Source organism: Eleutherodactylus coqui, chromosome 10, assembly GCF_035609145.1.
Source record: "Eleutherodactylus coqui strain aEleCoq1 chromosome 10, aEleCoq1.hap1, whole genome shotgun sequence".
In the NCBI taxonomy this organism is placed as follows: domain Eukaryota; kingdom Metazoa; phylum Chordata; class Amphibia; order Anura; family Eleutherodactylidae; genus Eleutherodactylus; species Eleutherodactylus coqui.
The window spans coordinates 85,027,472-85,044,103 of NC_089846.1; the positions used below are offsets into that span (position 1 = coordinate 85,027,472).

At 43.4% G+C, this 16,632-nt stretch overlaps 1 protein-coding gene across 1 annotated transcript in view; it reads left to right on the forward strand.

The window, feature by feature from the left end:
* TNMD (tenomodulin) overlaps nt 1-8,972 on the forward strand; it is an 81,162-nt gene extending 72,190 nt beyond the window's left edge. The window contains exon 7 of the mRNA XM_066581433.1: nt 6,838-8,972. Coding sequence (XP_066437530.1) covers nt 6,838-7,047 — 210 coding nt within the window. The 3' untranslated portion in view covers nt 7,048-8,972. The remainder of the gene's footprint in view (nt 1-6,837) is intronic.
* The last annotated feature ends 7,660 nt before the right edge of the window (nt 8,973-16,632 follow it).

The window sequence follows — 16,632 nt, forward strand, 5'->3', positions numbered from 1 at the left end:
AAAATGCAGCCTGTCCCAGCAGCATGCAAGGGTAAAAGCTAGGAGTTGCGCCAACAGAGAAATTATAGCTTAACTGTTCACGTGACGCCAGTGCCACTTTCCAGTAATGAGTTGAGAGAACCAAATAGTTCACAGTCAAAGTGTAGTTTTAAAACCGGAGGTACACGGTTTATACTGGATATTTCCAACTTTGATTTTCCAAGTAAATTACTGCAACAGTCTCAAAGTACAATACTACTGTCACTTTCTCCTTTCCCCATCTACCGACACACTTGCGTTTGAGAAAACACTCCTTTCCTGAGATACCGGCACCATCAGTCTCAGTTATCTGAATGAAGGAGAGAGTGCTTCTGACATGGAGAGACAAGCACGAGTAGTCCTTTCTTACTTTTCACACCCTTTCCCTGCTGACCTAGCGACATTCATCGGCCAATTACTCATGCCAGACTTGTCCTCCGACTTGCAGTAGCAGTGTGAGTACTGTCCCTCTACTCTGTAGTTAAGCAGGGGAATGTGTAGCATTGTTCACTGACTCCTACTCCAAGAACTGATGCCCACTTCAGGTCCCCTGAGGGAATACATCCCAAAGCTAAATGAGACGAGTCCAGGCCTAACTCAGACGGAAGCATCAGAGATTCAGCCTCCTGCTCACATGTCCTCCTCCACCGACTACATCTCTTCTTCTCGCTAACTAACTCTGAATCTAGCCTCTCTACCAATCACATCACACAGAGCAGGTTAGGGAGACAATCTCGTGGATCCCACCAAAATTGGAGACACTAACACAAGACATTAACCCCAAAAGGTCACCTCCAATGACACAAAAACCAATGACCACGTAAATACAAACACACACGAATGCACAAGGGCAAATTCATATGGAATGCACAAGCACAGAAATAGAGGAACCCTAATTATGCGCCACTACAATAGTGCCCTACAGGGATCCCCTCACACTGATTGTGACTATCTCATAGTAGTAGTGCCCCTCAATGACCCACTCACAGCCCTCAGTGGCTCCCTCATAGCAATTGTTCCTATTATGGAAATAGTGTCCCTTTATATCTCGCTCACACTAATAGTGTCCTTGTTTCAAAAAATGCCCCAGTATGCTCCATCAGTAATAACATCTCCACTCAACAATGCCCTTTTATGCAGTTAAAAAATCACCTATTTTGCTGCCCCCGCCATTTGTACCATGCTGCAGTGGTCCCCTGCTCACTTCCAAGTCCAGTAATCACATCATCAACTGCGGCCAATTCTCTGCCTCCACATTGGTGTGGCTGAGGCCATTGATTAGCTGCAGCAATCACATGCTAAACGGCACATGACTGCACTACATGGAAGTGAGTGCGGGACTGGAGAGGTGGGAGGAGCGGAAGGGGTGAGTATAGGTTGTTTTAGATTTTACTCCTTTTCCGACCGCCCCTGTGGGACATCTCTGCTGCTTGCAATATCCAGGACCATCCCACTGAACCCAGGACAGATGGGAGAAAGGTATTTGTGTAACCAATGATCACACATGATATGCTTGGACATGTATCACAGCAGACAGTATCACAAGATAGGCCTAGATACAATGACTAAGTAGATGATATCACACATACATCCACACAGCTCAAAATATGGCTTCTGAGTTGTGTTGAGGCAAACGTCTGACTGTAAGCGGAATAAGCTCCCGCAGTCAATGATACGATGTGGGGCGCGTTGTGTTGTGGAGGAGACTTTCCAGTAGGTTTTCTACAAACCTCATTAAACATTGAAGGAGACACATGTCATCCGCAGATTCTTATTTATGGCGAGATAACCATTTGCTGTTCGTTTACTGCAAAGTTTGTTTGAAAGCCGCAACACAAAGACTGACATTCCAGCGTGATCCATACGCCGTGCGCCTGTCCCGCTGTTGAGTCTTCTGTTCTCGACGCTCCCTCTCTGTGTTTCTAATGAGGCATTAATGGGCTGCCAATTACAAATGCAAATGAGAGATTTTACTGAGACGATTCTAACTGTACCTGAAGGCATAACATGCCACATTACCATGTTCCAACATAAATCATTTTTATTTAAATAATTGTCTTTCTGCCGTTCACGGCGATCAGAGATCTCAGAGATTTCACGCAAAAAAACAAATTCCAATAAAAATTAAAGCTTCGGTTGAGAATGATTATTCCCAGATAATTCATTACGGGGCTCAGATACATTACATATATTATGTTGGTTATGATGATTGGACCGAGCCTCCTACAAGCACAGATGGTATTTACTATATGGCAGGGGAAGGTTAATGATCGCAGGACTTGCTAGAATTAAGAGAATTCCCACAATGGCGCTGACCCACATTATGGTCCTATCCACACAGTAAATAAGCCAATCGTTATTACTACAGCATTCTTTGTGGACTCATTCGCTGGGAATTAATTACACGCTATTTGATAGGAAAAAGTTGCTATTGTAAATAAAAAAGCACAAAAGCTGCCAGAAATAGAAATTTAAAGGGCAGCTGCATTTTAAGGATAATTTACATTAATGTATAGAGACTAAATAACATTTTGGTAATAACATCAAGTAGAGGAATTACTTCCTTTAACATTTAACTTAAACATATAACTTTATATGAAATCTATATAATTATATGTATTGTCCCCTGTGTACAAGAATGTACGTACATTATACTGCCCCCTATGTACAAGAATGTAACTACTATAATACTGCCCCCATGTATAAGAATATATCTACTATAATACTGTCTCCTATGTACAAGAATATTACTACTATAATACTGCCTCCTGTGTACAAGAAAATAACTACTATAATACTGCTCCTATGTGCAAGATTATAACTACTACAATACTGCCCCCTATGTACAAGAATATACCTACTATAATACTGCTCCTATGTACAAGAATATAACTATTATAATACTGTCCCCTATGTACAAAAATATACCTACCATAATACTGCCTTCTATGTACAAGAATATAACTACTATAATACTGCCTCCTATGTACAAGAATATAACTACTATAATACTGCTCCTATGTACAAGAATATAACTATTTTAATACTACCTCCTATGTAAAGGAATATAGCTACTATAATAGTGTCCACTATGTACAAGAATATAACTACTATAATACTGTTCCCTATGTACAAGAATATAACTGCTATAATACTGCTCCTATGAACAAGAATATTACGGCTATAATACTGCCCCCTATGTACAAGAATATAACTACTATAATACTGTCCACTATGTACAAGAATATAACTACTATAATACTGTTCCCTATGTACAAGAATATAACTACTATAATACTGCCTCCTATGTACAAGAATATCACTACTATAATACTGCCTCCTATGAACAAGAATATAACTACTATATTACTGCCTCCTATGTAGAAGACTATAACTGCTGTAATACTGCTCCCTATGTACAAGACTAAAATACCATAATACTGCCTCCTATGTAAAGGAATATAACTACTATAATACTGCACCCTATGTACAAGACTATAACTACTATAATACTGTCCACTATGTACAAGAATATAACTACTATAATACTGCCCCCTATGTACAAGAATATAACTATTTTAATACTACCTCCTATGTACAGGAATATAGCTACTATAATACTGCCCCCTATGTACAAGAATATAACTACTATAATACTGCCTCCTATGTACAAGAATATAAATACTATAATACTGCTCCTATGTACAAGAATATAACTACTATAATACTGCTCCTATGTACAAGAATATAACTACTATAATACTGCCCCATATGTACAAGAATATAACTACTATAATACTGCTCCTATGTACAAGAATATAACTACTACAATACTGTTCCCTATGTACAAGAATATAACTACTATAATACTGCCCCCTATGTACAAAAATATAACTATTTTAATACTACCTCCTATGTACAGGAATATAACTACTATAATATTGCCCCGATATGTACAAGAATATAAATACTATAATACTGTCCACTATGTACAAGAATATAACTGCTACAATACTGTTCCCTATGTACAAGAATATAACTACTATAATACTGCCCCCTATGTACAAGAATATAACTATCTTAATACTACCTCCTATGTACAGGAATATAGCTACTATAATACTGCCCCCTATGTACAAGAATATAACTACTATAATAGTGTCCACTATGTACAAGAATATAACTACTATAATACTGTCCACTATGTGCAAGAATATAACTACTATAATACTGTTCCCTATGTACAAGAATATAACTACTATAATACTGCCTCCTATGAACAAGAATATAACTGCTATAATACTGTTCCCTATGTACAAGAATATAACTACTATAATACTGCCTCCTATAAACAAGAATATGACTACTATAATACTGCCTCCTATGTACAAGACTATAACTGCTGTAATACTGCATCCTATGTAAAGGAATATAAGTACTATAATACTCATGCTATGTAAAAGAATATAACTACTATAATACTTCTCCCTATGTACAAGACTATAACTACCATAATACTGCTTCTATGTACAAGAATATAACAACTATAATACTGCCTCCTATGTACAAGAATATAACTACTATAATACTGCTCCCTTATGTACAAGAATATAACTACTATAATACTGCTCCCTATGTATAAGAATATAACTAGTATAATACTGCTCCCTATGTACAAGACTATAACTACTATAATACTGCCCCCTATGTACAAGAATATAACTACTATAATACTGCCTCCTATGTACAAGAATATAACAATCTATAATACTGCTCCCTTATGTACAAGAATATAACTACTATAATACTGCTCCCTATGTATAAGAATATAACTAGTATAATACTGCTCCCTATGTACAAGAATATAACTACTATAATACTGCCCCCTATGTACAAGAATATAACTACTATAATACTGCTCCCTATGTACAAGAATATAACTACTATAATACTGCGCTGTATGTACAAGAATATAACTACTATAATACTGCCCTCCTATGTACAAGAATATAACTACTATAATACTGCCCCCTATGTACAAGAATATAACTACTATAATACTGCCCCCTATGTACAAGAATATAACTACTATAATACTGCTCCCTATATACAAGAATATAACTACTATAATACTGCTCCCTATATACAAGAATATAACTACTATAATACTGCCCCTATGTACAAGAATATAACTACTATAATACTGCCCCTATGTACAAGAATATAGCTACCATAATACTGCCCTCCTATGTACAAGAATATAACTAGTATAAAGCTGCTCTGATGTATAAGTATCTAAGCTGGATTGGTTTTACAATGACCTTTGTTGCCCAAATTAAAATTTTGTAGTAGAGTTGTGGCTGCCCCCACCTGGTTGTGCATGCCACTCATTTACCTTCTGTCCATCCTATTGGACCATAAAAATGGTGTGGACTGTGCCTTGAAGGGAACTTTAGAAATGTATCCTCTTAGATCCTCATACAATCCACCATGATGGAGAGCAGCATATGCAATGAAAATGGATGCCCACCAGAATGTATCCTAATGGGGGTAAAAGAATATTAGAGTGTGTACTTATGTGCTCGATTAGGAGGATAAAAGGTTAGAAAGTGGGTACTTACTCAAAAGGGGGGTTTCCCCTTTAGTGTATGCTGCAGGGTGTATCTTCACCTTTGGTGTCCCAGGATAGCTTCTCAATAACTGAATGTAGACTCCTTACATGAATTCTCGTCCTCACCAGGATGTATTTAATCTTCTTTTTTGTATTCCAAGTGCCTGAGTAAACAGGTACTAGTGGGGCTGTTGAGGCACGTCTTTTCTCCCTGTCTCCCTGCCACATACAGGACCCCTAGCACATCCAAAAACCACTGGAATTGTGTCACCCGCAGGCATCCTGTTGGTATGCAGATGGGAGATCTTACAGTGCCTCAACAGCCCCACTAGCACCTGTTTACTTTTGCACTTGTAATACAAAAAAGAAGATTAAATACATCCTGGTGAGGACGTGAATTCATGTAAGGAGTCTACATTCAGTGATTGAGAAGCCATCCTGGCACACCAAGGGTGGAGGTATGCCCCGCAGTATACACTAAAGGGGAACCTTCCCCTTTTAGTGAGTACCCATTTTCTAACCTTTTACCCTCCTACTTGAGCACATAAGTACACACTCTAATATTGGAGCATATGAATGGTATCCTACCCTCCCTGGTTTTATTTGTAGGCTTAGTCCCAAGAGAGGAGCATTCTGAGAGGTAGGAACCCAACTTTCCCAGGATGAGATCAAACCACCTGGTATTAGAGTTAGGGCCCATCTGAGAGCTTGGTCACCTGGACGTTGTTAGATGGGCCAATGTAATTTGATCAAATTATATACCCAGAACCTTGCATCATTAAACGTGGTTAGTGTGTATGGTGTAATTTGGTATATTTCTGATAACAAATGTATTTAGAGTGCTGTTGCCACTTTTTTTGGTTGCAGGTTCTGCTATGGCATCCGTTGTTCTGATGAGAAGAACGTCTCTGCATGTTTTTTACCCATGTAATATGAAGGATTCTGTAGCAGAGGCTCCTGAATAGCTCTTAATAGTGTGGAGGAACTGAGTTCTGTTCTCATGTGCCACTTATGCCCCTTCCGTGTTTTTCTGTTTAGTGCCCTGTTTTGCCCAACTACCACTCATTGCCCTTTTAAAAGTAATAAATAGCAGTTAGGCAGACGGGGTTGGCTCTTTGGAGTGTACACAGTGTAACTCTTTCTTTACACAGGATGTTGCTGAATGAACCGTCTTCATTAGAAGTTTCTCTTTTTCTCTTGTCCTGTAGAGAGAAGTTGGTCTGGACTTTCATCCGATGTGGGATAATAGAGGCTATTGCTGCACTCACTGCCGCCGTGGACAACGATACTGCCAGCGAGTGTGTGAGCCGCTGCTGGGGTATTACCCCTATCCTTACTGTTACGGCTCAGGGCGGGTGATCTGCAGGATAATTATGCCCTGTAACTGGTGGGTTGCCCGAATGCTGGGCCGGGTATAAAATACATGAGCCTTATATTATCTGTATACATTGATGTGAGGTAAGAACAGTCACCCGGGGGTCTTGTATTGTCACTGAGCTATAACTCCCATCAGCCGTACCGTTCATCAGAGTTTATACCCTCTAGATACTAATGAGGTCAAGAGAAAGATAATGTGTTATGTCATTGGATCGGATATTGATGTGTATCTTGTAGTATAAACTGCAGCTGCTACTGGATATCAGCTCTAACGCATATGGTGCCATTCCAAAGACAAAACTGTGCTTAGCTAACTAGAACAAAAAATGTGTGAATGGCGTCAGATGAGATTGGTAAGATTTCATCTGATGGATATACTCATATTTCTCCTAATGTCCAAGTAAAAGTGATGGAATTCTTAAAGGCACCCGCCGGTCCCAGGGACAAAACATATCCACTGACTGAATGTGGGGAGTTATATAACCTGGTTCCATCCTTTTTCTCCATTCTCCGGTCTATCCATCTGTTTTTGAGGCCCTTCTTCAATGTTCCAAGTTGACCGCAGCACTTCCGTCACTACTTGTTGCATCGGTAGTCAGACACTATATGCTGCTTTTGGATTGACTAATGCTGTTCAATTGAGCATTGCTGACCAATCAGAGCAGTGTATAGTACTTTAGACTACCAATGAACCATCAGTTTGTTTTGGGTAGGATAAGAATCACTGCCGCCATCTTGCAAAGATGAAGACAAGACCCAGGAACAGGAAGATAAGCAGCAACAGAATGGGGAGAAAGGAGGGCACCAAGTATTATGACACACATCCTTTTGGACAAATCTAGTCCTCAGGACTGGAGGGTCACTTTAAAGGCTATTATTTTTTCCACTTAAATGCATGTATATTCAGCTTATGATCATTTTGCAACAGGGTTTAATTAAAAATGTTGCACAGTCTTCTGCAGCTTCTACATATCACTGTATATAGAAACTGCAGTCTAAGTCTCAGTAGAAGATCTGTCAATTAGGCTGGACTGACAGCTTAGTTTTCAGCCCTTATCTCTTCTTTCCTGCACTTTTTATCAGCTAATATATGACTGTAGCAAAGATAAGTTTTGATAAGAAGATGCAGAAGAGGACAGAGCAGAAGAAAACTAAAGATACACAAAACTGGAAACAGCTAATTTGAGCGAATTGTCCCATGTACACAGAGTTGCCAACACTGGGCGAAAAATTGCTCACTTCTTGGAGTCGCTTGGTTTTTCACAGAACTAAAAACCAAACAACTCTCAGGCCATGTACATAAGAGCCACTGAGTCTTTGAACTGCCTGTTTACTGTGAATGGAGGCAGGTGGAACGATCCCCGGCCCGCTCTGCTCAATTCATAGAATGGATATTACTGTTGTGTAAAGCACACAAGTGATAGCCGGGCAATAGTCCGTGGGACAGTTGTTGGGCAGAGCCGGATTAAGGGTCTGCTGGCCTTAAAGGTGGCTTCACACAAGCATGTTTTTGTGCGTGCATACGCTCGCACAAAACACGAGTCTATTAGAACCAATGCATTCCCTATGGTGTGTTCACATGTCCGTGCTTTACAGGCGTGCGTCTGCAAAGATAGGACATGCGTGCACCATAGTGAAGGCACGCATTGTCTTCAATGGAGCCGTGGCTGCTGCCGGCGGCCCATTGAAGGCAATGGTCTGCCGTCACCCTGTAATTATTTTTTCAGCGAAGGGCTTTACATATAAACAAGGCAAAGTAATGTAAAAAAAAAAAAAAACACTCACCATCCTTCAGCTGCCAGGGCTTAGCCGTGTCCTCTCTGCGCTGTGCTCGGCTCTGCAATGCAGTTCTTTGAGCAGGCAGGGATTTAAAATTATTCATTCAGCGAGAGCTCCCTGTGATTGGCTGAGCGCCTTAGCCAATCACAAGCAACTCTTTCAGCAGGTGGAGATTTTAAATCCCCGGCTGCTCAAAGAACTGCATTGCAGATCCGGGGACAGTGCGGAGAGGACACAACTGAGCCCCGGCAGCTGAAGGAAGGTATGTTTTTTTTTTGTTTTTTTTACACTACTTTGCCTTGTTTTTCAGGAAAGGGCTTATATTTAAAGCCCTTCCCTGAAAAACAATTATGGGGTGCCGGCAGCTGGATCCCCTACCGCAGCTGTTCCCGCGGGGATTTAGAATTCCTTTGCCGCATCTGTCACAGATGTGACAGGTGCAGCAGGGAATTCTTTATTCCCCATGGGGATGATGAAAATATCTGCCACATGCAGCAGATGTGTTCTTCATCCCCACGGAGGACACGGCAGCGACGGACAGGTAAGTATATATATATATATATATATATATATATATATATATATATATATATATATATATATATAATAATTTTTTTTTTTTTTTTACACTAAAATGGTTGTTTTTCAGGGAAGAGCTTATATTTAAAGCTCGTCCCTGAAAAACAATTACGGGGTGACGGCAGAATATTGTCATCAATGGAGCCGCTGGCAGCAGCCGCAGCTCCATTGAAGGCAGTAGGCGCGGACCTGCATTCACGCGTGTTTGTGCACGTACGTGGGTGCGCACCTATATACGGCACATGCACATGCTCGTGTGATAGGTCGCCTGAAAATACCGAGGAAAGTTAAATTCAACAACAGAAAATTTATTACAAACAAATTTAGAACAAACTATTTTTTGACAGTCCTGTAATTACTATTAGATTACAGTAGCTACATTACAATGTTGTGCGCTTTTGTGACTGCAAATTCGTCAGTTAGGTTTTTGAAGTCAATTTTGTGAAGCAAATCACTTTCAATACAGAGACGTGCCGGAATGCCACTTCCAGTTGGTGTTATTTCATCGGGTCTCTGCTCTTAATATCAGCATATAAACTGACGAAATCCTACTGGGAAATTAGAAGACAATTCCTTTGAATACTCACCAACAAGTCTGGAAATACCAACATCGATATCTTCATCAGACAAGAGTCATACTCAGTCCAAACAGCAAACCTCCGCAGCCATGGAATATGCCTCAATACGTTGTTGTAGAGCGCTCTTTAGTTGATTGACAATGACATAAAAGGTGTTGACTTTGAACTTTTGTTGGTCCAACATCTCTTCCACAGCATCTATGCCATCTCCATCACTGACATGCTTCTTACTCTTGGGTAGTCGCCAACTTTCAGATTTGTATGTGCTGCTACCACAGCGATCACGTACCTGCTGCTCATAATAGCCAAACTTCTCTCCATTTTTTTTTTACTTTATTTTTTTGTGGCCTGGATATTTGGCTGGCCTTAAGGAATGTGGCTTATTTGCCTAATGGTTAATCCAGCACCACTGACAGGTACCTATGCATCTGACAGACATCCTATGTAAATTTACCTTAAGCCATCAGTCTAACCTCAATTACGGATTTCCTACGTCGATATAGAGTTAGACTGCAGTCTCTATATGCAGAGATATGTAGAAGCTACAGAAGACAAACATCAGCCCAAAATATATGTATTTAATTGAAAAAAACTAGCTCTCACCAAAGAAAATGTCCATAGCCATCCAAAGGACTCAATTGGGACTTTAAGAGAAAGACAACTATATCTGTATGTCACTCAAAAGGGGTTTTCTGAGATAAAGTGTAACCACTGAATAATGAAAGGTTTTGTAACTTTTTAGTATAGTAAAATTTGTATACGGATAGCAAAAATAACACACAGAGGATGGAATCTGACACCGATGCATTAGTGTAGGAAAATAGTCATGGAGGTAAGAGACACAAGTTGCTACAATGTAGAAGCTGGACTGATACAGTAAACACATGAAAAGCAGCGCCACCTAAAGCTATGTACACAGAGCGTTTCAACGTTGTATATAGCATATATGCGAAACCGATTCATAGAGTATAATGGACCAGTATAGGCCAAAGGGGAGGTTTATCCAGCTATTGGGACCCCCACTGATGCAAACAAATCGCTCCTGGCAGGTCTGCAACTTTTGATGAAGGTTACACATGCGCGCCTCTACGCCATTCACTACATGGGAACAACTAGAGATAGCAGAGTTCAAGTTATCCCCGGTATATTCCTGAGATGTCACGATGCAGATACACCTTCAGGGCTTAAAGCAGGGGCATAACTATAGATGATGCAGGGGATGCGGTTGCACCCTGGCCCAGGAGCCTTGGGGGGCTTATAAGGCTTCTCTTTTGCATATAGGGAGCCAAGTACTATGACTAAAGTATTATAGTTGGGGCCCCATTACAGATTTTACATTGGGGCCCAGAAGCTTCAAGTTATGCCTCTGGCTCAAAGACATGGGCGTGTCTTAGTCCCGTTGATACTAAGTATGAGAAAAGATAGGACTTTCCCTAGCTTTCTCGCATGTATGAAAACTACATGCTAGAAAGATAGGGCAAGACCTATCTTCACACTTTTTTTTTTCAATCTCGTGCGCATTAGCGTGAAATTGAATAGTCCGAAAAAACAAAACAAAAAACGATGTGCTAACACGCTCAAAATGCGCCCGTGCATGCGATGCCCTCAAGCGCAGGGATTTCTGCTGTGGCTTAATTGCAATCCATGTCACAATTTCCAACACAGACTCAACGACACAGATCATGTGTTATGTGCGATAGGGACAGAAATCGCAAGTGAACAGGATCCATTCATTTCACAATTCAATTCACAGGAGCGATTTTTCTCTCGTACCGATAGTCAGGGCTCATTCAGATGACCGTAGGCGCAACTACGCTTACCGGTACTGAACGAGGGGAATCTCCTCCCCTTTGCCAGCTTTTCAAACTCAGCGCCAGAGTGCAGGAGTTTGAAAATAACTGCAGGAAGATAAGTGCTGCCCGCTATTCCCGCATGTAGTAATCACTAAGTGCAGGAAAGATAGTGCAGGTCCTATCTTTTCTCGGACGAGAATCCTGATAGTAAAACCGAAAGCGTTGAAATCCATTGGTATCAGTGGTTTCATTTCGTCCCTTTGTACTGCTGTGATTATCACGGCTGCATAAGGGGGGAAAAAAACAGTTCGTCTGAATCCGCCTTCAAAGATGGAAAAAAAATCGCATCATGTTCTATTGTTGGGTGATTCTTGCCCATTAATTGCTACGGCAGTGAAATAAATCCTGCATTACACTTGCATACCATGCGAATAGCATGTAAGTAAGATTCATTCAGATTTTATTCAGCATTTTAACAATTAGAACCATGTGATTTTTTTTTCACATGCATAAAAAACACATTAATACTAAAAATCAGAATAAACTCACCTGCTCCGGACGATCCAGATCTTCCTTCCTTCGCAGCCGGATGTGCCCGGATCTTCATGTGCTCGGCACATCCCCCGGGCCGAAGAAAGAGGATCCGGCCGCGGGTGTCCAATGCATCCCGTGCGGGAGAAACGCTGCAGATTATAAGCCCGTAGACATGAGGCCTTAAGGCGATGTAGATTAAATTTATCTCATCTACAATCCGTGTGCATACAGCTTAAGGGCTCATCCACACAGGTCTACGCAGGTTTCAGTCTGTGAATATGCAGCATACTCACGGATCAAAACGCTACATGATACGTGTGGATGTGGCCCTGGTGGCGTTTTTTTGTGTGCATAATCACTGCATGTTTATGCGTGCAAGAAAAAAATGGAAGCAGGGCTGATTGATTATATGCAGTGATTACATATGCATCATGCGTGTTTATTGTATACTTGCGCATTACCATTGACTTCAATGGGCTATTTTGATGCGTAATTTGTACTAAAATAGGACATCTTGCATATTGAAAAATATGCTCTTCTGAATACCCCAATGCAAATCAGTTAGCACTGTGTATTACACGCATAGAAATATGCAGAGCAAATACGCCTGTGTCAATGAGCCCTGCGGGGTTGTGGTGCTGGTTGGACTCATATTGGTGCTGCACAAATAAGTGCAAGTCAGGATTATAGAAGGCAGTGAAAGTGGCGCTGATCCAGTTATGGATTTTCCAGCACGGAACTCATGTCAAGAATTGATATGTGCACGCTATGGCGCAGATTCCCATGGAACTCCGTGGGATAGTAAGAAGATGCGGCTCTCGAGGAGGAATCTACATAGGAATCCATATCGAGAAAGAGTGAATGGAGCTTTAGTGGGTCGATGGGAGTCGGTGACAACACAAGACATCCGGCTGATTATTCTTGTATATGTCATTTCTTTAAGTTGTCACATAATTTTCTCGTATGGCGTATTGCCGGTAATCACTCGATAAATTTGCGATTTTTCTGTCATGATTTGTACCTGGGAGACATCACGCTGTTATGTTTCTATCATCAATAAATCACTATCCCTCGTGGTGTTTTTCTAGAAACGTCTGAGTGTCAGGAATCCTTGACGCCCCGCGGTCTGTAAATCACACGAGTCTTCATTGACTTTAAATACGGATTTACGGTCCTTCCTTTCACTTCTGTGTCAAAATTACGAAAAAATAAGTAAATCTGAGCTCGTGGAATACATAAAATACTGCGCACTGATTTACTGGTGCCGACGATTGAGAAGGCTGAGCGCCTAGTCTGAGCTTCCATAAACTCCACGGCAATCGGGATCAGCGCTGGAGACTTTTATTTGTTTTTTCTTTAAGTTTTGTTGGAGGTGGGGGTCATCTGCAAGAAAAGAATGAAGGTGAGTTCTCTAAAAATGTCGATTCATACAAGTACATTAGTTTACAATGTAACTCCACCAACAGAATAGTGAGTGCAGCTTCTGGAGTTGGGTGTGTGCTGGTTAAGCTCTGCAACTTCCAGGGTGTGGCCAGAGAAGGAGGTTCTGCTGAGTTTGGATCCCAGAGAAGGTGCACTTTTCTGGGCTTTGTTGGACATGGAGTACCGCACCTCCTCCCCCCGGGGCCACTTGGGGGGAGGGAGGGAAGTGATGGCAATGGCGGCATCAGAGTCTTCCGAAAAAACTTTGCCACGGGTGCCAGAAAAGCCAGCAGTCCGCAAGAAGACAGGAGCTGCTGGAGGTAAGAAGAGACTGGGTCCGGGCCGTGGCTGCAGCAGCGTGGCTCCGTTTGTCAGCACGGCAGCTTCTGATAGCACCGGGAGTGAGATGGTTACGCGCAGCCAGACCCGCAGGAGAGCAGGTGAGCCGCAGATACCGGTAAGCACGGGAATGTGGAGTGACAAAAAGAAGGAGGAATCCGTGATTGAGCTGGCCTCCCGGCTGGCTAAAAACATCACCGACTACAACTTTGCAGGGAAAATGTTGGTGGTACAAAAAGGGAAGCTCCGTGACGCCAAAATGTTACTGGAGCAAAAAGCTTCTAAAGACAAACAGGCAGAAGCCAGGTCAGTGATAAAAAAGTGCAAAGACTGCATAAAGATGTGGGAAGCGGTGAGGGCAAAGATCCTGGAGGAGAGCGGGCCCTTTAAAGAAAAAATTCTGAACGACGACCGCTTTGCTAAGATGGCGGCAAGGTGCAGTGACCATGAGTCAAGTGATGGTGAAGCCTCAGATGAAGAGTTTGAGGATGTGCAGGAGACCCTGGAGCAGCCTGTGTGCTCTCAAGACTTGGCACCAACGCCCAGAGGCACTACAAGTCCCAGAGGCAAGCTACCTGAAGAGATTGCGCTGCCTTCCACCTCAGGGGAATCTGAGGTGGAGGAAAGAACAGGGAGATTGCAGCTACAGAAGACCCCGCAGCCGGAAGCCTCTGTACATATGGAGGGCTTCATGTTTGGCGACGAGTTGCCAGAGCAGGACACAAAGATAAAGAGAAAGAAAAAGAAACCGGAGAAGCTGCAGGAAAAGCTTGTGTTCGTTCCTGGGAGCTCTGGTCTGGCTGCAAAGTCGGATCAGAGTTCTGACCCCAAAAACCCCCCTGGCTCGGGCTCTGTGGTGGGCCTGGAGCGGGAAGTTGGGGAGAAAAGGGCCCAGCTGGTCAGACCCCCTGTCCCTGTGCTAGTTGGTAACAAGGGCAAGGAGATCAGTAAGAAAGGTGCAGTAAAGGCCAGTACAGATGCAGGTCGCGGTACCGGAAAGGAGGGTGGCAGCGGTGCCACTAATGCAGCAAGTGCTGCCTGTGATGCGGAGGGGGCTGTGGACCTAAAATCTGGGGTCTCCCATAATTTGGGAGCAAGTCAGGCCGGATCCCGCGCCTCCAGTGATGCGGAGGCAAAAAAGAAAAAAAGAAAAAGTAAAAACACAAGCAAAAATCCGGAGGTTTTACCATCTACCTCTGGAGAGGCCAGGACCCATGGACCACATGATCCAACGAAAAAAGTGGTAGATCCGGGGATGAATGTGCGAGAGCGTGCGGCAGATGTAAGGGACAAGGCCGAGGGTACACGTTCCTCTGCAGTTGCTGGGCCTCCGGGCACCTCGGGTACCCCTGGCGGCCAGGAATCTGGAGGCCCAGGGGATAAGGTAGTTAGGCCAGAGGGGTCATGGGGTCCAGTCGCCCCTCCGGCGGCGACAACACCTGGTAGGAGTTATGCCAGTGTCGCCGCTGGAGGGGAGGGGTCCTCCTTGTCTCCAGGCTCTAGGGAGGGCGTTTTGCAACAGCGTCTCCTGGAGGCTTTACGGAAGGGGGAGAGTACAATCACAGTTGGAGGGAGAGAGGTGGATCTATCTCTCTGGAAAGAGAGACATGGCTTGGGTGCCTTCCGAGAGCAAAGGGGGGAGACCGTATGGTCCCTACCGACACCCGGGCAGGACGCAGGTCGTAGGAATGTGGTCCGTCTTCGTTGGAGAGGCAATGATGCATGCCCCCCGAGGGCAAGGGTAGTGGAGCTTCTGCTGAAGATGGGCTTCAGGGCGGTTGACATCTTCGCCCTGATCCATCCCTACGGCACGTCTGAGTTTGACATCAGTTTCGTTCGCCCAGAGGGCCTAGAAATCTTCTGGGGGAATTACGAGCTGGTGAAAAACGAGCCCGGTTGGCGAGACTTTGCCATCCAGGTGGTGTCTCGCCAGAACGGTATCAAGAAGGTGACCGTTTTGACTCGTAATGAGTCACTTTCTTGCTTTGACATCATGACGTGGCTCAGTAGGTACGGAGAGGTGACGGAGATGCCCCAAAAGAACAGGGATGAGCACGGCATATGGTCTGGGGCCTGGACGTTCATGGTCAAGCTGAAGCGTTCAGGTAACTCAGTGGCACACATACCATCTGCAGCCTTCCTCGGCAGGGATCGTATCTTGGCCTTTTACCAGGGGCAGCCGAAGCTCTGCCACAGGTGCGGCGACCCCTCACACTTGAGCGCCGCTTGTAAGACCTTGAAGTGCGCTCTGTGTGGGGGTCTTGGTCATCTAGCCGCCTCCTGTGCAGAGATTAGGTGTAACCTGTGTGGTGACCTCGGTCACCCATTTAGTCGCTGTCCGCGCTCCTTTGCCAATGCGGTCTCAGCACCTACGGATGGGGGTCATGATGTGGCCTCCGGGGGTGAGGGGACCAGCAGAGGTGGAGGAGCTCAGGAGCCAGGGAAGAACCGGCAAAAGACGCCTGCAGAGCAGAGGCGTCAGGAGAAACGCAGACGGAGCAGGGAGCTGACAGGAGCACCCACAGCAGGTGGGTCGATGGTGGCCCCTGTTCCAGAAGCAAATCTCGCGGCTGAGGCTTTGAGGGACAGCGATTTAGATGAG